The sequence below is a fragment of the Buteo buteo genome, chromosome 23 (assembly GCF_964188355.1).
Source record: "Buteo buteo chromosome 23, bButBut1.hap1.1, whole genome shotgun sequence".
Classification (NCBI taxonomy): Eukaryota; Metazoa; Chordata; class Aves; order Accipitriformes; family Accipitridae; genus Buteo; species Buteo buteo.
The window spans coordinates 3,020,837-3,036,005 of NC_134193.1; the positions used below are offsets into that span (position 1 = coordinate 3,020,837).

At 52.3% G+C, this 15,169-nt stretch overlaps 2 protein-coding genes and 1 non-coding gene across 7 annotated transcripts in view; all 3 read left to right on the forward strand.

Annotated features, from left to right (window-relative positions):
• Positions 1–2,153: 2,153 nt before the first annotated feature.
• Positions 2,154–2,255, forward strand: BLACAT1 (BLACAT1 overlapping LEMD1 locus). The gene has a single exon (XM_075055590.1). It carries the CDS (start codon positions 2,154–2,156, stop codon positions 2,253–2,255), a length of 102 nt encoding a protein of 33 aa, XP_074911691.1.
• Positions 2,256–10,829: 8,574 nt separating this feature from the next.
• Positions 10,830–15,169, forward strand: part of KLHDC8A (kelch domain containing 8A) — a 33,981-nt gene continuing 29,641 nt past the window's right edge. The window contains exons 1-5 of one of the 5 annotated variants that reach the window (XM_075056001.1): positions 10,830–11,025; positions 11,608–11,807; positions 11,891–12,029; positions 13,090–13,210; positions 14,061–14,248. The gene's annotated coding sequence lies outside the window, so the exon portion shown is untranslated. Of the gene's footprint in view, positions 11,026–11,054; positions 12,030–13,089; positions 13,211–14,060; positions 14,249–15,169 lie in introns of those variants that run through there. The other 4 variants (XM_075056007.1, XM_075056003.1, XM_075056002.1 and 1 more) reach the window with 4 other exon arrangements.
• TRNAW-CCA (transfer RNA tryptophan (anticodon CCA)) lies at positions 10,900–10,971 on the forward strand. Its single transcript has one exon. It is a non-coding gene; the product is annotated as a tRNA-Trp (tRNA).

Below are 15,169 nucleotides of genomic sequence, written 5' to 3' on the forward strand. Positions count from 1 at the left end.
ACTACCCAAGCCAGTTCATTTATTTTTTAATTATTCCTTGCTCCTTCAGGATCCTTTTTCTACCTTTTCAAGAAGAACAGGAGCGTCAGCCTCAGCTGGGCTGCCTCTATTCTCCGGGGCTCATTCATCATTGTCTGCTGCCTGAATGGGAGGCAGAGGGTCAGCCTGAAAAGCCTCCACGTTACAAGCTCCTCTAAATATATCAATAGCTCCCTAATGGACGCTGGGGTCCCAGCCGGACCGCCCAGGCTCTCGGGGTGGCTTTGTGTCTGCAAGGGGGGATGGCCGGGACGGGCACGGAGCGGGGGGAACGTGGGGTGGCACGGGGCAGCGGCGACGGGCACCCACGGGGACCGAAAGCTGCTCAGCGGAGGCTGCCTGGGAGGTCTGGGGCAGTGTTTGCCTGGTTAATTCGGAGAGTGGCAAACAGCGGGGACCAGCACTGGGCGAGGAAGGTGTTTGCCAAATCTGGGTTTGGCAGTGCCGGATCAAGGTGCCAAACCGGGGTGCCGGCTCCCAGGGGCTTCTTCTCCCTTCCCGTTGTCCCTTCCCTGCTGAAGCTGTGCAAAGCCGGGAGGGCGCAGGGGCCGGGAGGTGAGTGCCCCCCCCCAACCCCGGCGGGCTGGCCCCCGCGCAGCCCCTCCGCACCAGCCATTCCTTCCAAAATCCCATTCTCAGGCTGGTAACAAAAAGCAGCAGCACAAAGAGAGACGCGGGGACCTGCCGCTATGCTGAGAAGCCATTCAGAACGGGAGACTCATTAAAGAGCCTGTTGTCATTATTTGTGAGCTCCAGAGGTAGCCTTATTTAATTTGGGAGCTACTAGACAGGTACCCAGATGGCTGGGGAGGGGGGGCAGCGGCAGAAGTGAATTAAATGGCATGCCTCTCTCCGCTGCCGTTCGCTTTGTGCTGCAGCTGGGCCCCTTGGAAGGGGAGAAAGTGGGAAGGCAGGGACGTGGCATCACCCCCCTGCAACATCACCGCTGGTGAAGAGCGTGTAGAGATGGGGGGCCACGGGCCCCACCTGTTTTGGCTTTTTTCCCCATGGTTAATTTTCTCCCAGCTGTCCCTGCTGTGAATTAGGGCTGCTGCAAACTCTGCCTGAGTTACAGGCTGCAGGGAGCGGGCTGGGGGCTCTCAGCAGTGCCCGGCTGTCGGGGAGGTCACTTTTTGCTCACTACTGTCAGTGGCTGTAAGCCTCGGGAGGCGACAGTACCCCCTGCGGCGAGATTTCCACTTAGTCCTCAGGCAGCTTGAGCATCGCGCCCATTTCACAGATGGGTAAAGTGAGGCCCCAAGATGTTCCCTGTCCGAAGGCTCTGCAGGGAGCCCCCGGCAGTGACCGTGCTGTGGGTGCCGTGGTCCCTCTGCTCTCCGCGGGGCTGGAGGATGGCACGGTCGTGGTGGAGAGGATGAGCCTTGCTGGGCAGTGCAGCGCCGTGTGGGTTGAGCCCGGCTCGCTTTGAGCACTGGCACTGCCTCTTCTGGGGCAGAATTAGAGCTGGTCCTCTGCAAACTGGACAAAAGCTAAAAACTAAAGTAGGGAGAAAATGAAGGTTTTGTTTCAGATAGTATTTCTGTGCATATTTGTTATTTATTTAAAAAAAAACCCACCAGCATTCATTTGCATAATTACATTTTGCAGCTGTTGGGCCGTAATGTGGGCTGTGCTTTGGGGCATTATTTTATCCGTTGAAAACGGACACAAAGAGAGTGAACTCCGCTCTCAGCTGTGCCTCATTGTGCCGTAACCGCTGGTGCTGCCTCTGTGCCGGGGCGCTCCCAGGGCACCTCACCTCCCCGGCCCTCGAATATGCATTAGGCGCTGCAAGCTGTCCCCACGTCTGTCCCGATTGTTCCCTGCTTTTGAGGAGAGGGGCTGGGCGGGGGGGGAGTTTTAATCTCCTCATCTTTTGCTGGGTGGGGAATTTGGGAGTGCGTGGCTGGGGGCTTCGGGTGCGGGGAAGGAGGGGGAAGGGAGATATGTGCCGGTGCAGGGTGATGTTCCAGTTTTGTGATTTTGGGGATCTGTCCTACGCCCTCCATCCTGCCTGTGCATCCCCTGTGCATCTGCAGGAGCTGCCCTGACTCCTCTCCCTGTCCCCATCCAGGTGTCCCGGCGGTGCTCCCACACCTCTCCTGCTCCAGGTGATGCCCCAGTTCACCTTTGCTTGCTTTTGCGGGCTCCATGGCTTCTGCAAGATGAAGAGGAAGAAAGAAGAGTCCAGCGCGGAGCAGGAGACGGCAGTGTGAGGAGCAGACTCGTGCCCTGCCGAGCCATACCTCGGGACTCCGTCCCCTTCCCCTCGGTACGCCGGGACTGCTGGGGGGACATTTGCTGCCTCCTTTCTTCTCGATTCTTCATGGACCAGCATCATCCTCTGCCTGCACTGTCTCGGGGTGTCTCAGGGGGCTGGGGGGCTGTTCGGCCGAGCTGATGTGCCTGGGATGGTGCTTGGCAGGGGAAGGGGAGCCCGGGGCTGAGCAATGGTTTTGCTCATCGATAGCAGCGGTGGGCTGGGGACAGTGCAGGGGGAGCTGGTTAATCTGCTCTAACACACTTATCCTGCAGCTTCTTTCATTTTTCTCTCCCCTCCCTCTTCCCAGATACTTGCGTGACCGGGGGAGATCTGACGCACGGGAATGACCTTGCCGAGAGGCAGAAGCAGATGCTGTGGACGTTATCCAGGTGCTGCAGCAATTCTGCCCGGACCCCCAGCCTGGCCGGGTGCTGAGCCCTTGGCACCCAAACAGTCAGTGTTGGAGGGATCCTGCGTCCCAGCAGGGTAGAGATTTCCCTCCTGAGTTAGCTGACCTGCCCTTGCTCCAACAAGTCTCAACGGACAGACCTGGAGGGGTTTCCGAAAGCCGGGGCCAGACCTTGTCCTTCCTGGAGTCATAGTGCCGGAGAGGCTGGCCCCTGGCTGGTAAGTTGTCCTGCTGCTGCAGAATTGGGTGAACGTCAAAACCAAGCTGGTTTTGGGTTTGGTTTTTTTTCAAAGTCTATCTCAAGCTGATGTCTGTGACTCCAAGAAGCCATTCTCCATGCCTCTGCCCTGCCTGGTCCCATGGGTGCAGCACACCAGAGTGTTTTGGAGGCACCAGACACATCGACCCTGCTCGGACACTGTTCCCTGTGTGACCGGTGCGGGCTGGGAGCTCTCGTGCCATGGGACCCCCACCCCCTGCACACCCACCTGAGCCTCGTAGGCTCAGCGGGAAGTTGTTCTTGTTTGGCAAACGGGCCAAAATCCCTAAGCTCAGGGCACCTGAGATTCATTCCAGGGACACTTCTAGCATAAACATGTCCTCCAGAGCAGAAATCCTTAAATTCTTCCATACTGCGCTTCCCTTCTCCATACGGAGACTTCCTGAGCCCGGGGCAAAAAGCAATGCCCGGGGCAAAAAGCAATGCCCGGGGCTGCCAGGCAGGAGCCGCTTGCCCCCAGAGTTAGTCCTGCTCCTGCCACTGCCTCCTCCCGCGGTGGTACCCGTCTCTCTCCCACCCCGCCTGTCCATCCTTCCCACCCACCGCTGAAGCCATACGGGAGCTCCCTGCGTGCTGTGCCTTCCCGGAGGTGTTTCAGGCAGACATCCCCGCTCAGATACCCTCCAAACAGCCCCAGGCTCTGTGCGCTGGAAAGCTGGCGAGTGTTGGTGAGCCAGGGTCCCCTCGGGGTTTGGGGACCGCTGCTTGGATCTCGGTGCCCGGTTCCCCGTCCCTGAATGCACCCGGCATTCGAGATCTCGTTTCAGGCCCCAGCGCCTGCAATGGCCCCAGTGCTCCCGTTTGCAAGACATGCTGGAGAGCAGCAGGGACAGCCCCTAGGAAAGGGTAAACGCTCTGGGGCAGCTATGCCCCATGCCCGTCAGCACGGGGGGGTATTGACTTGAACGGATTGACACCCCTGAGGAGCCCCCGCCAGAGCGGATGAGCGCACTCGGAGAACAAATCCTCCCCCTGTGATTAACTGGCTTGACCTTTCCAGGGTTTGCCCAGTGCTCCCAGACCAAATTTGCACTTGGCAAACAGAGCTGTATCTGCCACTGACAGCTCCCCTTCGGAGGAGATTTGTTGGCTCAGCCAACATCCAGAACCAACACGGCTATTATTTTATTTTCTTATCCAAAGGATTTAGCACAAAAACCTGAGCCTGGCCAGGAGCACCAATAACACAAGGTGCAGCTGAGGAGCTTTAAATCCTCTCTGCTGGGCGCCTGTTGTCTGGGCTGTGGTGGGAAGCAGCTGACTGGTGTGGGATGCGCTGCTCGGAGCCAGCTCGGAGGCGGCAGCCAGCCGGGACCGGGCACGGGGGCCTGGACTGCGTGTGGTCTCTGTGTGTCAGTCCCCGGGGTCGGGAGGCTTGGGGTACTTTGCTTTTTCCCCTCTTTAAGCCCAAGGGCTGTCAGCTGTGGGATCCAGCGGCGCAGTCCCTGGGCGAGTGTTCCCAGTTGGGTATTTCCCAGCTGGGCTCCGGGTTTCGGCACAGGAGAGGGCACGCGGTGGCACGTGAGGTGCCCCGCGAGGGACCAGCCAGGAGAACGGTCCGGCTTCCCTGTCATTTGTCACCATCGAGCTCAGCAGGTTTCAGCCTGGCACGCACAGATTGTGGAAAATACTGTGGTTAGTACCGGCGGTAATGTCTCCTCTGGGACCTCTGGGGCTGCAGCAACCTTTTACTTAGGCAGCGCAGGAGGAGCTGCTTCACTGAGGCACCGAGGGTAGCGGAGGTTAATGCCGATTCACCCGCGTTTCGGCTTGGTTGATGGTGCCCCATTCCTGGGGGGGACACAAGTTGGGTCCCTGGTCATGATGATCTGAGCAGGGATCACCCTTGTGAGCGCAGCGTGGGGAGCTGGGGCTGTTCGGGCAGCGGGCGCATGCTCCAGGGAGACCATCAAAAGCAGAGGTTTGGGGAAAACCATGGGCAGTTTCGCTCAGTCAGGCTTTACAAAAGCTGAATTATTACTGTGGGGTTGAGGGGGGTTGGCCCAGTTCATTACTGCGTAACCTTCGCTGCTAAACCTCTTGGGTTACAAATCCATCATGGTTTGGCAGCTAAAGACGTGTCGCTAACGGCCACCCCGAGATTTCGTGTCTAGGAGGAGGCTCGGCGTTGCGCTGAGAGCAGCCCTGGAGATGAGGTCGGTGCATGACGGGATGGTGCTCCAGGGGCTCCCGGTTGTGGTGGGAGTCCCCCAGGCTGGTCTGGGGTGAACTGGGAGCTCTGCTGGAAACACATCGCGCTCACGTTGTGCATTGCCGTGCGTACGTCGTACGTGATGCACACGCAGCGCGCTGTGCACACGCTATGCACACGCTGTACTCGGTGCACACACGGTGCTCGTGCTACGCACACGTTATGCACGCACGGCGCACGCTCTGTGTGTGTGTGCGGCAGCTCTGTGCCTGGTCAGGTTTTCCCTGTGTCTTGAATATTCCTGTCTCCAGTGAGGGGTTCCCAAGCCAGGTATTTAATGAATGTAGCACGTACAATTGAGACAGGCAGACGCTCACCCACACCTATTGTATGTCCATTTGAAAACAGAATAATAAATGAACCAAGTGCAGTATGAATGTTAAAGCGCTTGAGCTACAGTTATTTTTAAAGACAACTTCCCACCTCCCTGGATGGATGTAGCTCTCAAAGCAACAATATGTTTTCCACCATGGCTCCGAGCAAAATGGTTTGCTCCTGGATTGACCTCTATTGTGTTCATAAATGGCTTGTGGTGCTTTTTGATTCCCCCATCATAATGACTTGACCTCTAGATTTATGGCTGAAGGTCCTTTCATCTGCACATTGTTTCCCACCAGACTCCAGCCTGGCGCTTTTCTGTAGCAAACCTGCCAAGAGCTGAGCCCCGTGCCGCTCGTCCCTCTGAGCTGCCCAGCCAGCTTCCACTGACAAATTTGCAGTGGGCAAAAGCAAACAGGGTTTTTTTCCCTCTCTTTCCAGTGGCAGCATTTTAATAGGACAGCATATGCTTCTGAGACCGCAGAGCCTGGGAAGTTGACAGCTCTTGTCACAGTACAAACACTCTCTCGCTGTCTCTCTCTCTTCCACATTTGCACAACCCCTGGCATTTTTATAAACTAAGAGTTTGCTTATTGTTCAGGATTTCCTCTTGCCCTCCCAAGTTCAGACACTCTGCCTTTGATTCTTCCACCCTGCTTTTGCTTCTGCACCCCAGAAGCAACCGCACCTGAGCCATACTGTAGTAGATAAATCTTACTAGTATGGGTGGCAACGAGTTGTAAACTGGAGCTGTCCGTCCAGTGCTTTTCCAAGTGCTTTTCCAAGGCTTTCCCATCCTCTGGAGAGAGGAAGGGAGGTGCAGGGACCCACGGCTGAGCAGTGAGCCTGAAGCTGAGGCTGCAAAATCACCCGTGTCCTGGCTGCTCGCAAGCATCCTTGGGGAAAAGGGTGCAGCAGAAGTGGGCGAGATGTAACTTCTCCTCTCCGTTACAGAGCTGGCTCAGGGTACAGCTGAGCTCCCTGCAAATCCCCCGTTACAACACGAGCCTTATCTGTACTGTGGGTTCCCAGGGTTTATGGAGAGACCCTCCACCTCCATCCCTCCTCAGGAAGAGGAGAAGCCGTGCTGCCAAAAGATGCATTTGTTCCCACCAGCATTAATCCTTCTTTAATCCTATTACACTAAGGAAAGCATCCAACTTCCCTCGAAGCAGACGGTGGGATGCACGGAGGAGGGAGGCCCCTCTCACCACCGGCTGCAGCCAGTGCCTGCCCCGGCCAGGTCCCCGCCGGGGTTTTGGAGGGGGCTCGGTCCACGGCTCGGCCCCTTCCCGTGTGCCCCGACTTTTCCTCCAGTGCCAAAGGGCTGGAGCGAAGCCGGCAGCAGCCAGCGACACCCCTGCACCAGCTCTGTGGATGGAGAAGTAACATCGTCTGAAATGAGGAGCTGCCCATACCAAGGGTTCAGGGTCTGGAGCTGATGCTGGAGTGTCAGGAAAAATCAGTTTTAACGATCAAAATAACCAAAGCATCGCCTCAGGCTCACTTCCAAGATAGGCAGTGTAGCCCCTTTGTAAATATTCCCTTACTTGGGAGCAAGGGAGCCTACAGATGTTTATTTGCATGACAATAGCCGGGTTGGGGACCAAAACATGTGTGTGTGTGCGGGGGTGAGGGGTGCAGCCTCCATCGGCAGACGGGCTGGTGACGGAGGTGGTCCTGCCAGGGGAGCTTGTGCTGCGCCGATTTGGGATGAAGAAATATTTGTGCAGTGAGCTGGAAGGGTACACACACAAATTATAGGAGGGAAGCCAAGAAAAAAAGCTGCAGCTTGAACTCTTGCCTTGTTACATGTTCTTAAAGGTTTTGCTGGGGATATGAAAAAGGACCAGGGAATAACCCCGGTGATCCTGAGGCAGATGCTCTGCAGCAGGACAGACGGCTTCCACCCAAACACCCTGCGAGCATCAGCTTGACATAGCGCATTGGATTTAAGATGAGAGCTGTGTTTGCTACGGGCAGGGCAGTTTCTGCATCGCAGGGTGTAACGAAGAGAAAAATGCCTCTTTTTTTTCAGAAATCACCTGGTCAAAGCCATCTTCCCTCCCTCGCGCAGGCAGGATTTTCTTCCAGCTGCTCGACGTTCCCGGGGTGACCCGCTGCCCTCCTGCTAGCCAGCGCTGGGGGATTGTGCGGAGAAATATCTCAGGCAGCCTGATAAAATCTCCAGTTCGTGGTTGGGCTCCATCCTCCCAGCCCGTGCCTGCTCGCCTCCCCGTGCATCTGTCTTCCCATAGTTCAAAAAACAACCGGTCTTTGTGACTGCCCCAAAACACCACATTTTTCAGCATGTTACTCTGAGGACAAAGTACAGACAGTTTCAGGCAGCTCCAGGTGGGCACCGGGAAGCTAACATTGTTTTGGGAAAATGCTGATCTTGTTCTGTTCCTATTTTTGCACATCAGCACAGCCTCCCGAATTCAGGGTTTGCAGCCCCAGTGCTGTCCTTGGCGAGGACCTTTGGATTTATCTTTGGGACAAAAAAAAAGAAAGTCGGTGAAACACAAAGCGCATTTCTTGAATGTAACTTTGGTTTTGCACAGTCCCCCTGTAACGCGTGGTGACCACGCAAGTAGTGCACTCGTGGACTTAAACCTCTAGGGATTAATCACTGCTCAGGAGTTTATTACAAGTGTAAAGATACGGGTCAAATTTGACGTTTGTTTTATGCCAGTAGAAATCCAGAGAGACAGTCTGTATACTGAGATGTCTACAAAAATATTATTTATACAGAAATGAGCTTGGACTGAACCCCACCATGCAGGTTTCTCCTAGATGTGTCTCAGCCCCATCCCTATGCAAAAGCACATAAACAACAAGCACAAGCAGGCAAAGACAGGCTTACAGGGGGCATGCACCAAGGAAGCCCTGACTCAACAAAGCCCTGCTTAAATTTAAGTGTTTGCTTTGGGATTTTGCTTGATCCAATAAATTTGCCTAATTCCCCCCTAATAAACCTGTATCGATCCCCGCAGAAGTGCGCAACGACCAAGCAGAGGGAAAGGCACAGAACCGTCCTTGCAGCATCTCCCTAATGTTGCCTAACAAGGATCAAAGCATTAAACCTCTCTTTATTGTCCTTTTCTTTTATCCCACTGTCTGGATTTCATCACGAAGGGACCTACCCAGACATGTTCCTCAGGAGTCTCCCAGCCCCAGTAGCCATAGAAACCGGCTATTTTTAGTCTGTTTTCATGATGCCAGTAAATGACTTTTCTCTACTTTGGAGAGACAGAAGACCAGGTCAGCCTCGCGTGCTGGCGGATGGTAAATGAGCATCCCCGGCAAGGCAGGCGTCCTCTCCCATGCAGTACTGTACATTTGAGAAAATAAATGTGGCATTTGTAAATAAGCGCACATATCTACGCACAGAATAGATCACTTCCTATGGTATTTCCTACGCTAGAGAAAATATTTATAAGAATTTTTAGAGTATGGATTTTATAGACGTTTGGAGATCAGGGTTTTTGGTATATGACAAGCTTCCTCATTTTCTAAGCTGGTTCTTCAAAAGACCCCGTAATACAAATTACCAATGTTTGGAAATGCGATCAATGTGGGTAAGAGCACAGTGGTACTTAAACCATAAATCAGCCCCACAACAACGCCTTTCATTCCTGCGATATCAGTAAGATTTGCAGCCAAAGGCTTTTGAAGTCAGATGGAAAAACACATTTGTCTGAGTAATTATCGGGCTACATGCTAATGAGCAATGCTGGCCGGGTAATTCAGCACGAGGGAAGGGAGCTGGGGCAGAGCATCATTTTCCTGGAGGGTTTTCTTAAAACACCCATCATCTCCTGGGATGTTCCCCCTTCCCGGCAGCCCTGTGACAGGATGTGGCCCATGGGGGCATTTCCCCGGCTGCTCCCTGCCCTCCTCGGGGGTACTTGGCAAACACTGGGGCAGCTCCTGGGGGTGCAGGAGCATCCCAGCAGTGCCGTGTCCTCGGGGAGCACCGTGGGGAGGGATCAGCAAACCTCTGCCGAGTGGAGACGATGGAGACCGTTTCCTTTTAATGCTTGCCAGGTATCCTGGAGCTGTAAATACACCGAGCCCGACGGCTTCTGCTGTAACGTATCTAGTTTACAAGATTGTACTATAAATTATAGATGCATATCATGACTGCAGTTTGCACTGAGAGACTCGCCTATTGATCTGTCTCCTGCTGGTTAATATTCAGGACTGCCACGGCCCTGCTTTTGGAAGCAGCGTGCTGTTGCAGGTCATTTGTATGTCTCTCCGTCTGCAGTTGGAGCAAGCACTTTCCTGGCCTGACTGTACGAGCATGCAGGGAAGCAGCTACGGAGCTGCTGTAATAAACCAGTTTTATGATACCCTTCTGAGAGATGGGTTTTATTTCGTGTTTGTGGCCCTGAGCTGGTGTGGGAGCAGAAGGGGAGGTGGGTTTGGTGGGACTGAGGTGGGAGATGGGCAGAGGTGTGCAGAGATGCACTTCCCTAACCCTGCCCTTTTCACACCAAGCCCTGTGTGCAGCTAGAGAGTCGCGCTGCAAAGTCACTTATTTACACGCACGCAGTGCAGGTACAAGCCAGAAGCTGCAGTAAAATCAAGTGGTGGCAGCTCTAGTAATATTTAATAAAGCTGCTGCTGGGATGGTTCCCAAATCCCAAGGTGACTGTGGATATAAACAGAAGTGACACTCATAAGGGCAGTCAAAATTGGTTGAACTTTAACAGATGCACATTGAAATATGGGATGGTTACGGGACTGAGGCAGCAAAACCATACTGCAGTGTAATAGCAACATACACACCACTTTATCGCTGCCGGCCGTGGGCAGCGCTCCAGCTGAGGACGGCCGCCCGGTCCGACTCAGCGCACGTAACGGGGCTCCCTCTTTCGGGGCTGGGCCCTTTAAATCTGGGGGTACCGGCGCTGGGACAGACCAGAGGTGGTGGGGACGGGGGGGGGACGGGGGGGGGTCCGGGTCCGCCCCGGGACGGGACGGGGGAGCGCAGGGGGACCCTGCCAGGTAGCGCGGGGCAACCCCTCCCCAGGCGGTGGTACAGCCCACGGAGGGGGGAGTGGCCGATCGGGGGCGTGGCCGACCGAGGAGGGCGGGCGGCTTGAAAGCCGTTAGGCGGCCTGGCGTGAGGGGCTGCGGCCTGCTCCGCCGCCACCGGGGTTGGGCCGGGGGGGAGCCCCGGGCGGCGGCGGGGGCCCGGCCTGGCTCCGGGGGGGACACCCGGACCCGGACCCGGGTCTGGCTGAGGGGGGGGGCCGGCGGCGGCGGCGGCGGAGGCTGGGGGGCCCGGCGGGGCGGGGCTGGTGGGGGCGCGCATGCGCGGGGCGGTGCGCAGGCTCTTGCAGGCAGGCCGGGACTGGTTCTACCGAGACCTCGTGGCGCAACGGTAGCGCGTCTGACTCCAGATCAGAAGGCTGCGTGTTCGAATCACGTCGGGGTCACGGCTCCCTTCGGGGTTACCTTTTAACGCCGGGCAAAGCGGGGCCGGTTTCGGGGTACGCCGGGGGCACCGGGCCGGGAAGCTGCGGGGTGTCGGGCTGCTGGAGGTGCAGGCTTGGGGAGTGAAGAGAGCCGGCAGCGAGGGCAGAGCTCCTTCTCGCCTCTAATTCTTGCTTTGGGCGGGTGTGAGGTGCCCGTGACCTCCTGGGGTGCTGCGGCCTGGCAGGCCCTGGCCCTAAATTAACGAAGCTGGACCAGCGCTTCACCCCACTTTAACGAAGTGGGTGCTCCAGACCGGATGGGAGAGGAAGCGGGGCGGCTTCCAGAAGGTTCGGAGGTGCCGTGGGCGTAGGGTTCACCCAGTGTCCTGTGGGCAGGCGTCCCCCGAGAGCCCCGTTGGCTGCAAACTGAAGGGGACACGGAGGCGGTGTGACGGCCCCGGGGTGGCTGTGGTGATTGGGGTAGTGTCAGAAGTGTGTCCTCTTGCTAAAACATAGCAAAGAAATGGGTGATGCAAAATGACTCCAGGTACTGGGGGAAAACAGGAGAAATGACTTAAGTGCTGCTGTTAGGGCATAAGTAAAGAAACTTTAGATGACAGAACTATTTCGCTATGATTTTTTTGTTTCCAACCGCAGGCGCTACTCTCGAGGACACTGTAGGAAAACAATTTTAGACGGAGTAATTTTTCAGAGTTGCTAGATTTCAACTGCTTTGATACCATTGGGAAATACCCAGTCTTTTCAATATACAGATCATAGACAGATGTGACCCCAAAGCGCTCAGGAAATGTGAGTGGTATTTGGTCCCAGGGGATGCCAGAGTACCATACGCGTGGGTGAGTAGTGATCCGGAGAGACGGCATCAGCTGGGATCCTCCCGCTGATGCAAGTAATATTTTAGGAATGTTTTTGTCTTCAGGCGCTTGTGTTGTACAGACTCGGAGGGAACTTTGGCAACAGGCTTTGAGAGGATAAACAAAGCTGCACCACCAGTAACTGGAGCACAGCTTTTAAACAATCCTGGGTGATGATGCTTGTCTCTGGTGATGCTACAGGAAGTAAGTGGTGCCTTGCTTTTTGCTAAGAAACCCCAGCAGTAGCTGAATTAGATACTACTTAGAACACATAGTGCTCCATACATAACTTTACTGCCTTTACAACAGTAGAAGTAGCTCTAGCTTTAACTCAAGACATGCACTTTGTTATTTTAAACTGTTTTACATTTGGAAGGAACAATAAAGGCAAAGTCTAATCTGCAGAATGGATAAAGCTTCTAAGTGGTCATTAACTTGAACTGCTTTAACCTGTTCAGTGGATGATGGGTTATGTACAACTGAGTTCCTGTAGTCTTGATCTCTTTCCATTAAATGGCTTTTGTCTTGACTAGCTTTTCTTTTGAACTTCATTGCTTTATAATAGCACATAGGAATGATGCTTTGAGCTTCTGTTGCCACAAAGATTACCTTTATGTTGAAAAATAGCACCAGACTAAAAGAAATAGTGTTTATTGCACTGCACTGCCTTCACTGATAGAATTTTAATTAAGGAAAAATGGCTGGACAAAAAATAACCTCGTATGTGGAAGTATATATCCACAGCGATGTGCTCCCTGAAATGTGCAATATTAAAACCATTTGTAAGGTGACAGTAGGATATGTTTAAACCTCACTGTGGAAGCTTGAATAAAAATATTGCATGTGTTTGCTATGTGGCTACTAATTAAAATGTGTAATTGGTTTGGGATTTAACTGTGCTGTGGGAAGAGGTGGACGGGCTTAAAGCAAGTGGCTGGAACCCCTTAAAAGGATAACTTGTAGAACTTGACTATTTGTCTGCTCTGTTCTCAGTGGTCTGTTACTATTTAATAGTTTTAATAGTTAAGGTTGGGCTTTTGTTGTGTTTTTTTTTTTATAAAAAGCCCTTCAGGTTGCTGTTAAATGTGTTTTCCTCTGATGGGACAACTGTTTTTTTTCAAAAGACAATTGTTTAATGAGGATTTCCTGAGGAAGGTGTCATTCATAGCTTCATGATTAACATTTGTCTTGATCTAAATACCAATGTGATACCAAAATACCTGGGTCTTGTTTGCGTATTTCACACACATGTTTGTGAAACAAGGTAAGGTCTGGAGCTGCTGGGCTTCTGGCTGATGTTTTCACTGAAGCATTCAATGCTGACTGAACAGAGTGACTTGATACAACAGGAAATGAAAGTTATCATCTGCTCAGTATTTAGAAAGGTAATGGCAATGAAAAGGCTTCTGTGTGCATGTACTTTTTAATGCCAGGTGCTTAGTAAATGCTTTTTTTTCCTGTTTAGAAATTACATCTGTCTGTTTCAGGGTAAAAGTACCTCTAATGAATTCTGCAGAAAATATCTCTTCCTAGGATTTCCTCACTTAAAACTGTTCTAATACAAGCTATCTCCAGTGTGCTTGGGTACTACACAGCTGAGGGAGTATCTGTGCTTCAAAATGGCTGCAAACATCTACGCTCTTGTGTGATCTTCAGGAATCAGCCTTATTCCTTAAAGGTTTCAAGCATAGGGTCTCTCACTCTTTTTTTGGAAAGACTGTTTTTATAGTGTAATCAGTCTTAAAAAGTTTATTTACAGTCATTGTGTTTGTTCCACTATACATTCTCATCTTCCTTCACCTTGCCACCTTAATGAATCCCTCTAGTTCTGTAATTATTTTTGATGCTTTCTTGTGTTCCCTGCATCTCTACTGCACCCTGCCCTTGCCAGCCAGGCAGGGGATCCTGGTAGTGCTGCGGCTCTGGAACTGGCTTGTGTCCAGATTCCTTGTGGTGTCATACAGGCTTACCTCGCCCTTGTCCGCAGTATGGTATTTCTTTTTGTCCTTCAAAAAAACCCCAAACAAAAAAATATGAGTACTTATGTTGCTTTTGCCCATTGATACATCAGTGTGGACTTATTCCAGAGATTGTTGGTTATATCTTTGCAATTTTGCTCCCATAAAAGATGAGGATTAGCTTTTTCTTGATAAACTTGTTTAAATGGTATGAGGTGTAACTTTTATATTTAAGCTTATATGATACTGATGACACTTCCAACTTTCACTTTTCCAGGAGAAGGGTTTTCTCCTTCCAAGTGAAATTTCTTTCCGATTGACTTAACTACTGGGTGTTGTGGGAAGTTATGATGTCAGAGAGTAGCTGCTAATACCAAACAGTGGGGTAAGGGAAAGGATACCCTTCCAGCACCCTCTCTCACTGCTTTGACTAGCAATCAGGACTCCAGCTGATTCTGAGAGAAGGTAAGTGGTTTCATCTGAAATACTGGAACCTTTTATTTTGGATAAATGTCCCCATCTGTGAGCTGGTGTGGGCACAGCTGAGGTCTGTGGGCCGGTGGAGCAGAGCTGCAGTGGTGGCAATGGACTTTTCCTGCTGGTCAGGGTGAACTTGTGAGCACATGGAGCTGAAGTGGTCTTTCTAGAGAGTGATTATGTGATTAACCTTGGTAAGGTCTAAATATTTTGTGAAAGAATGACACCAGTGGGACAGAACTTCTTGTGGAAGTCAAATGTACTGTGTTATGTGATTTTTATTTTTTCTTTAGTCTCCCAAGGGAAAAATTAAATGTGAAGACAAATACAGTAAATATGGACTGTGACATGATCTCCTGGAATCTATGTGGTCTGTTCCCGCTGTGATCTGTGGGGGGCAGTGCCCATCTTTCTTCCTTCCTCCCATATTTTGTCAGCCGATTATAAATAGAGGTCCCTGAACCAGTGCCAGGGGGTGAACAGCTTCACTGCTGTAATGTGGGCTAGCCTGCCAACCTTTCCTGGACTGCTCCTGAGGCTTCCTTCTGACTTCCATGAGGAGATGTTGAGAAGTTAAATGGGAAAATGGCCAATATTTGGTGAGGCCCTAATGAAGAGAGTGCTGATGCTGAAGGGTCTCTGTTTATACAAAACCCTCATCTTTCTAAACCACCTTTCATCTAAGTATTTGCTAGTGATGCTTGTCTATATCTGTGACTTGGATTTTGTGTCTTGTGAGACAGGTACTGATCTGTTCCTCACTAGTCACACAAATAGAAGCAAAGACTGTGGAATATCACTGAGGTTGTTTCATTTTATCTTATCCCAATTGCTGTACTTACTAATGTAGAGTGAGGAAAGAGTATTGTTCCAGAAAACAATCTAGAAAGGCATTAAAGAGCAGATCTG

Bases quoted from the DNA above. Each gene is read 5' to 3' on its own strand.
- BLACAT1 (XM_075055590.1), top strand. From the start codon at position 2,154: ATGCCCCAGTTCACCTTTGCTTGCTTTTGCGGGCTCCATGGCTTCTGC.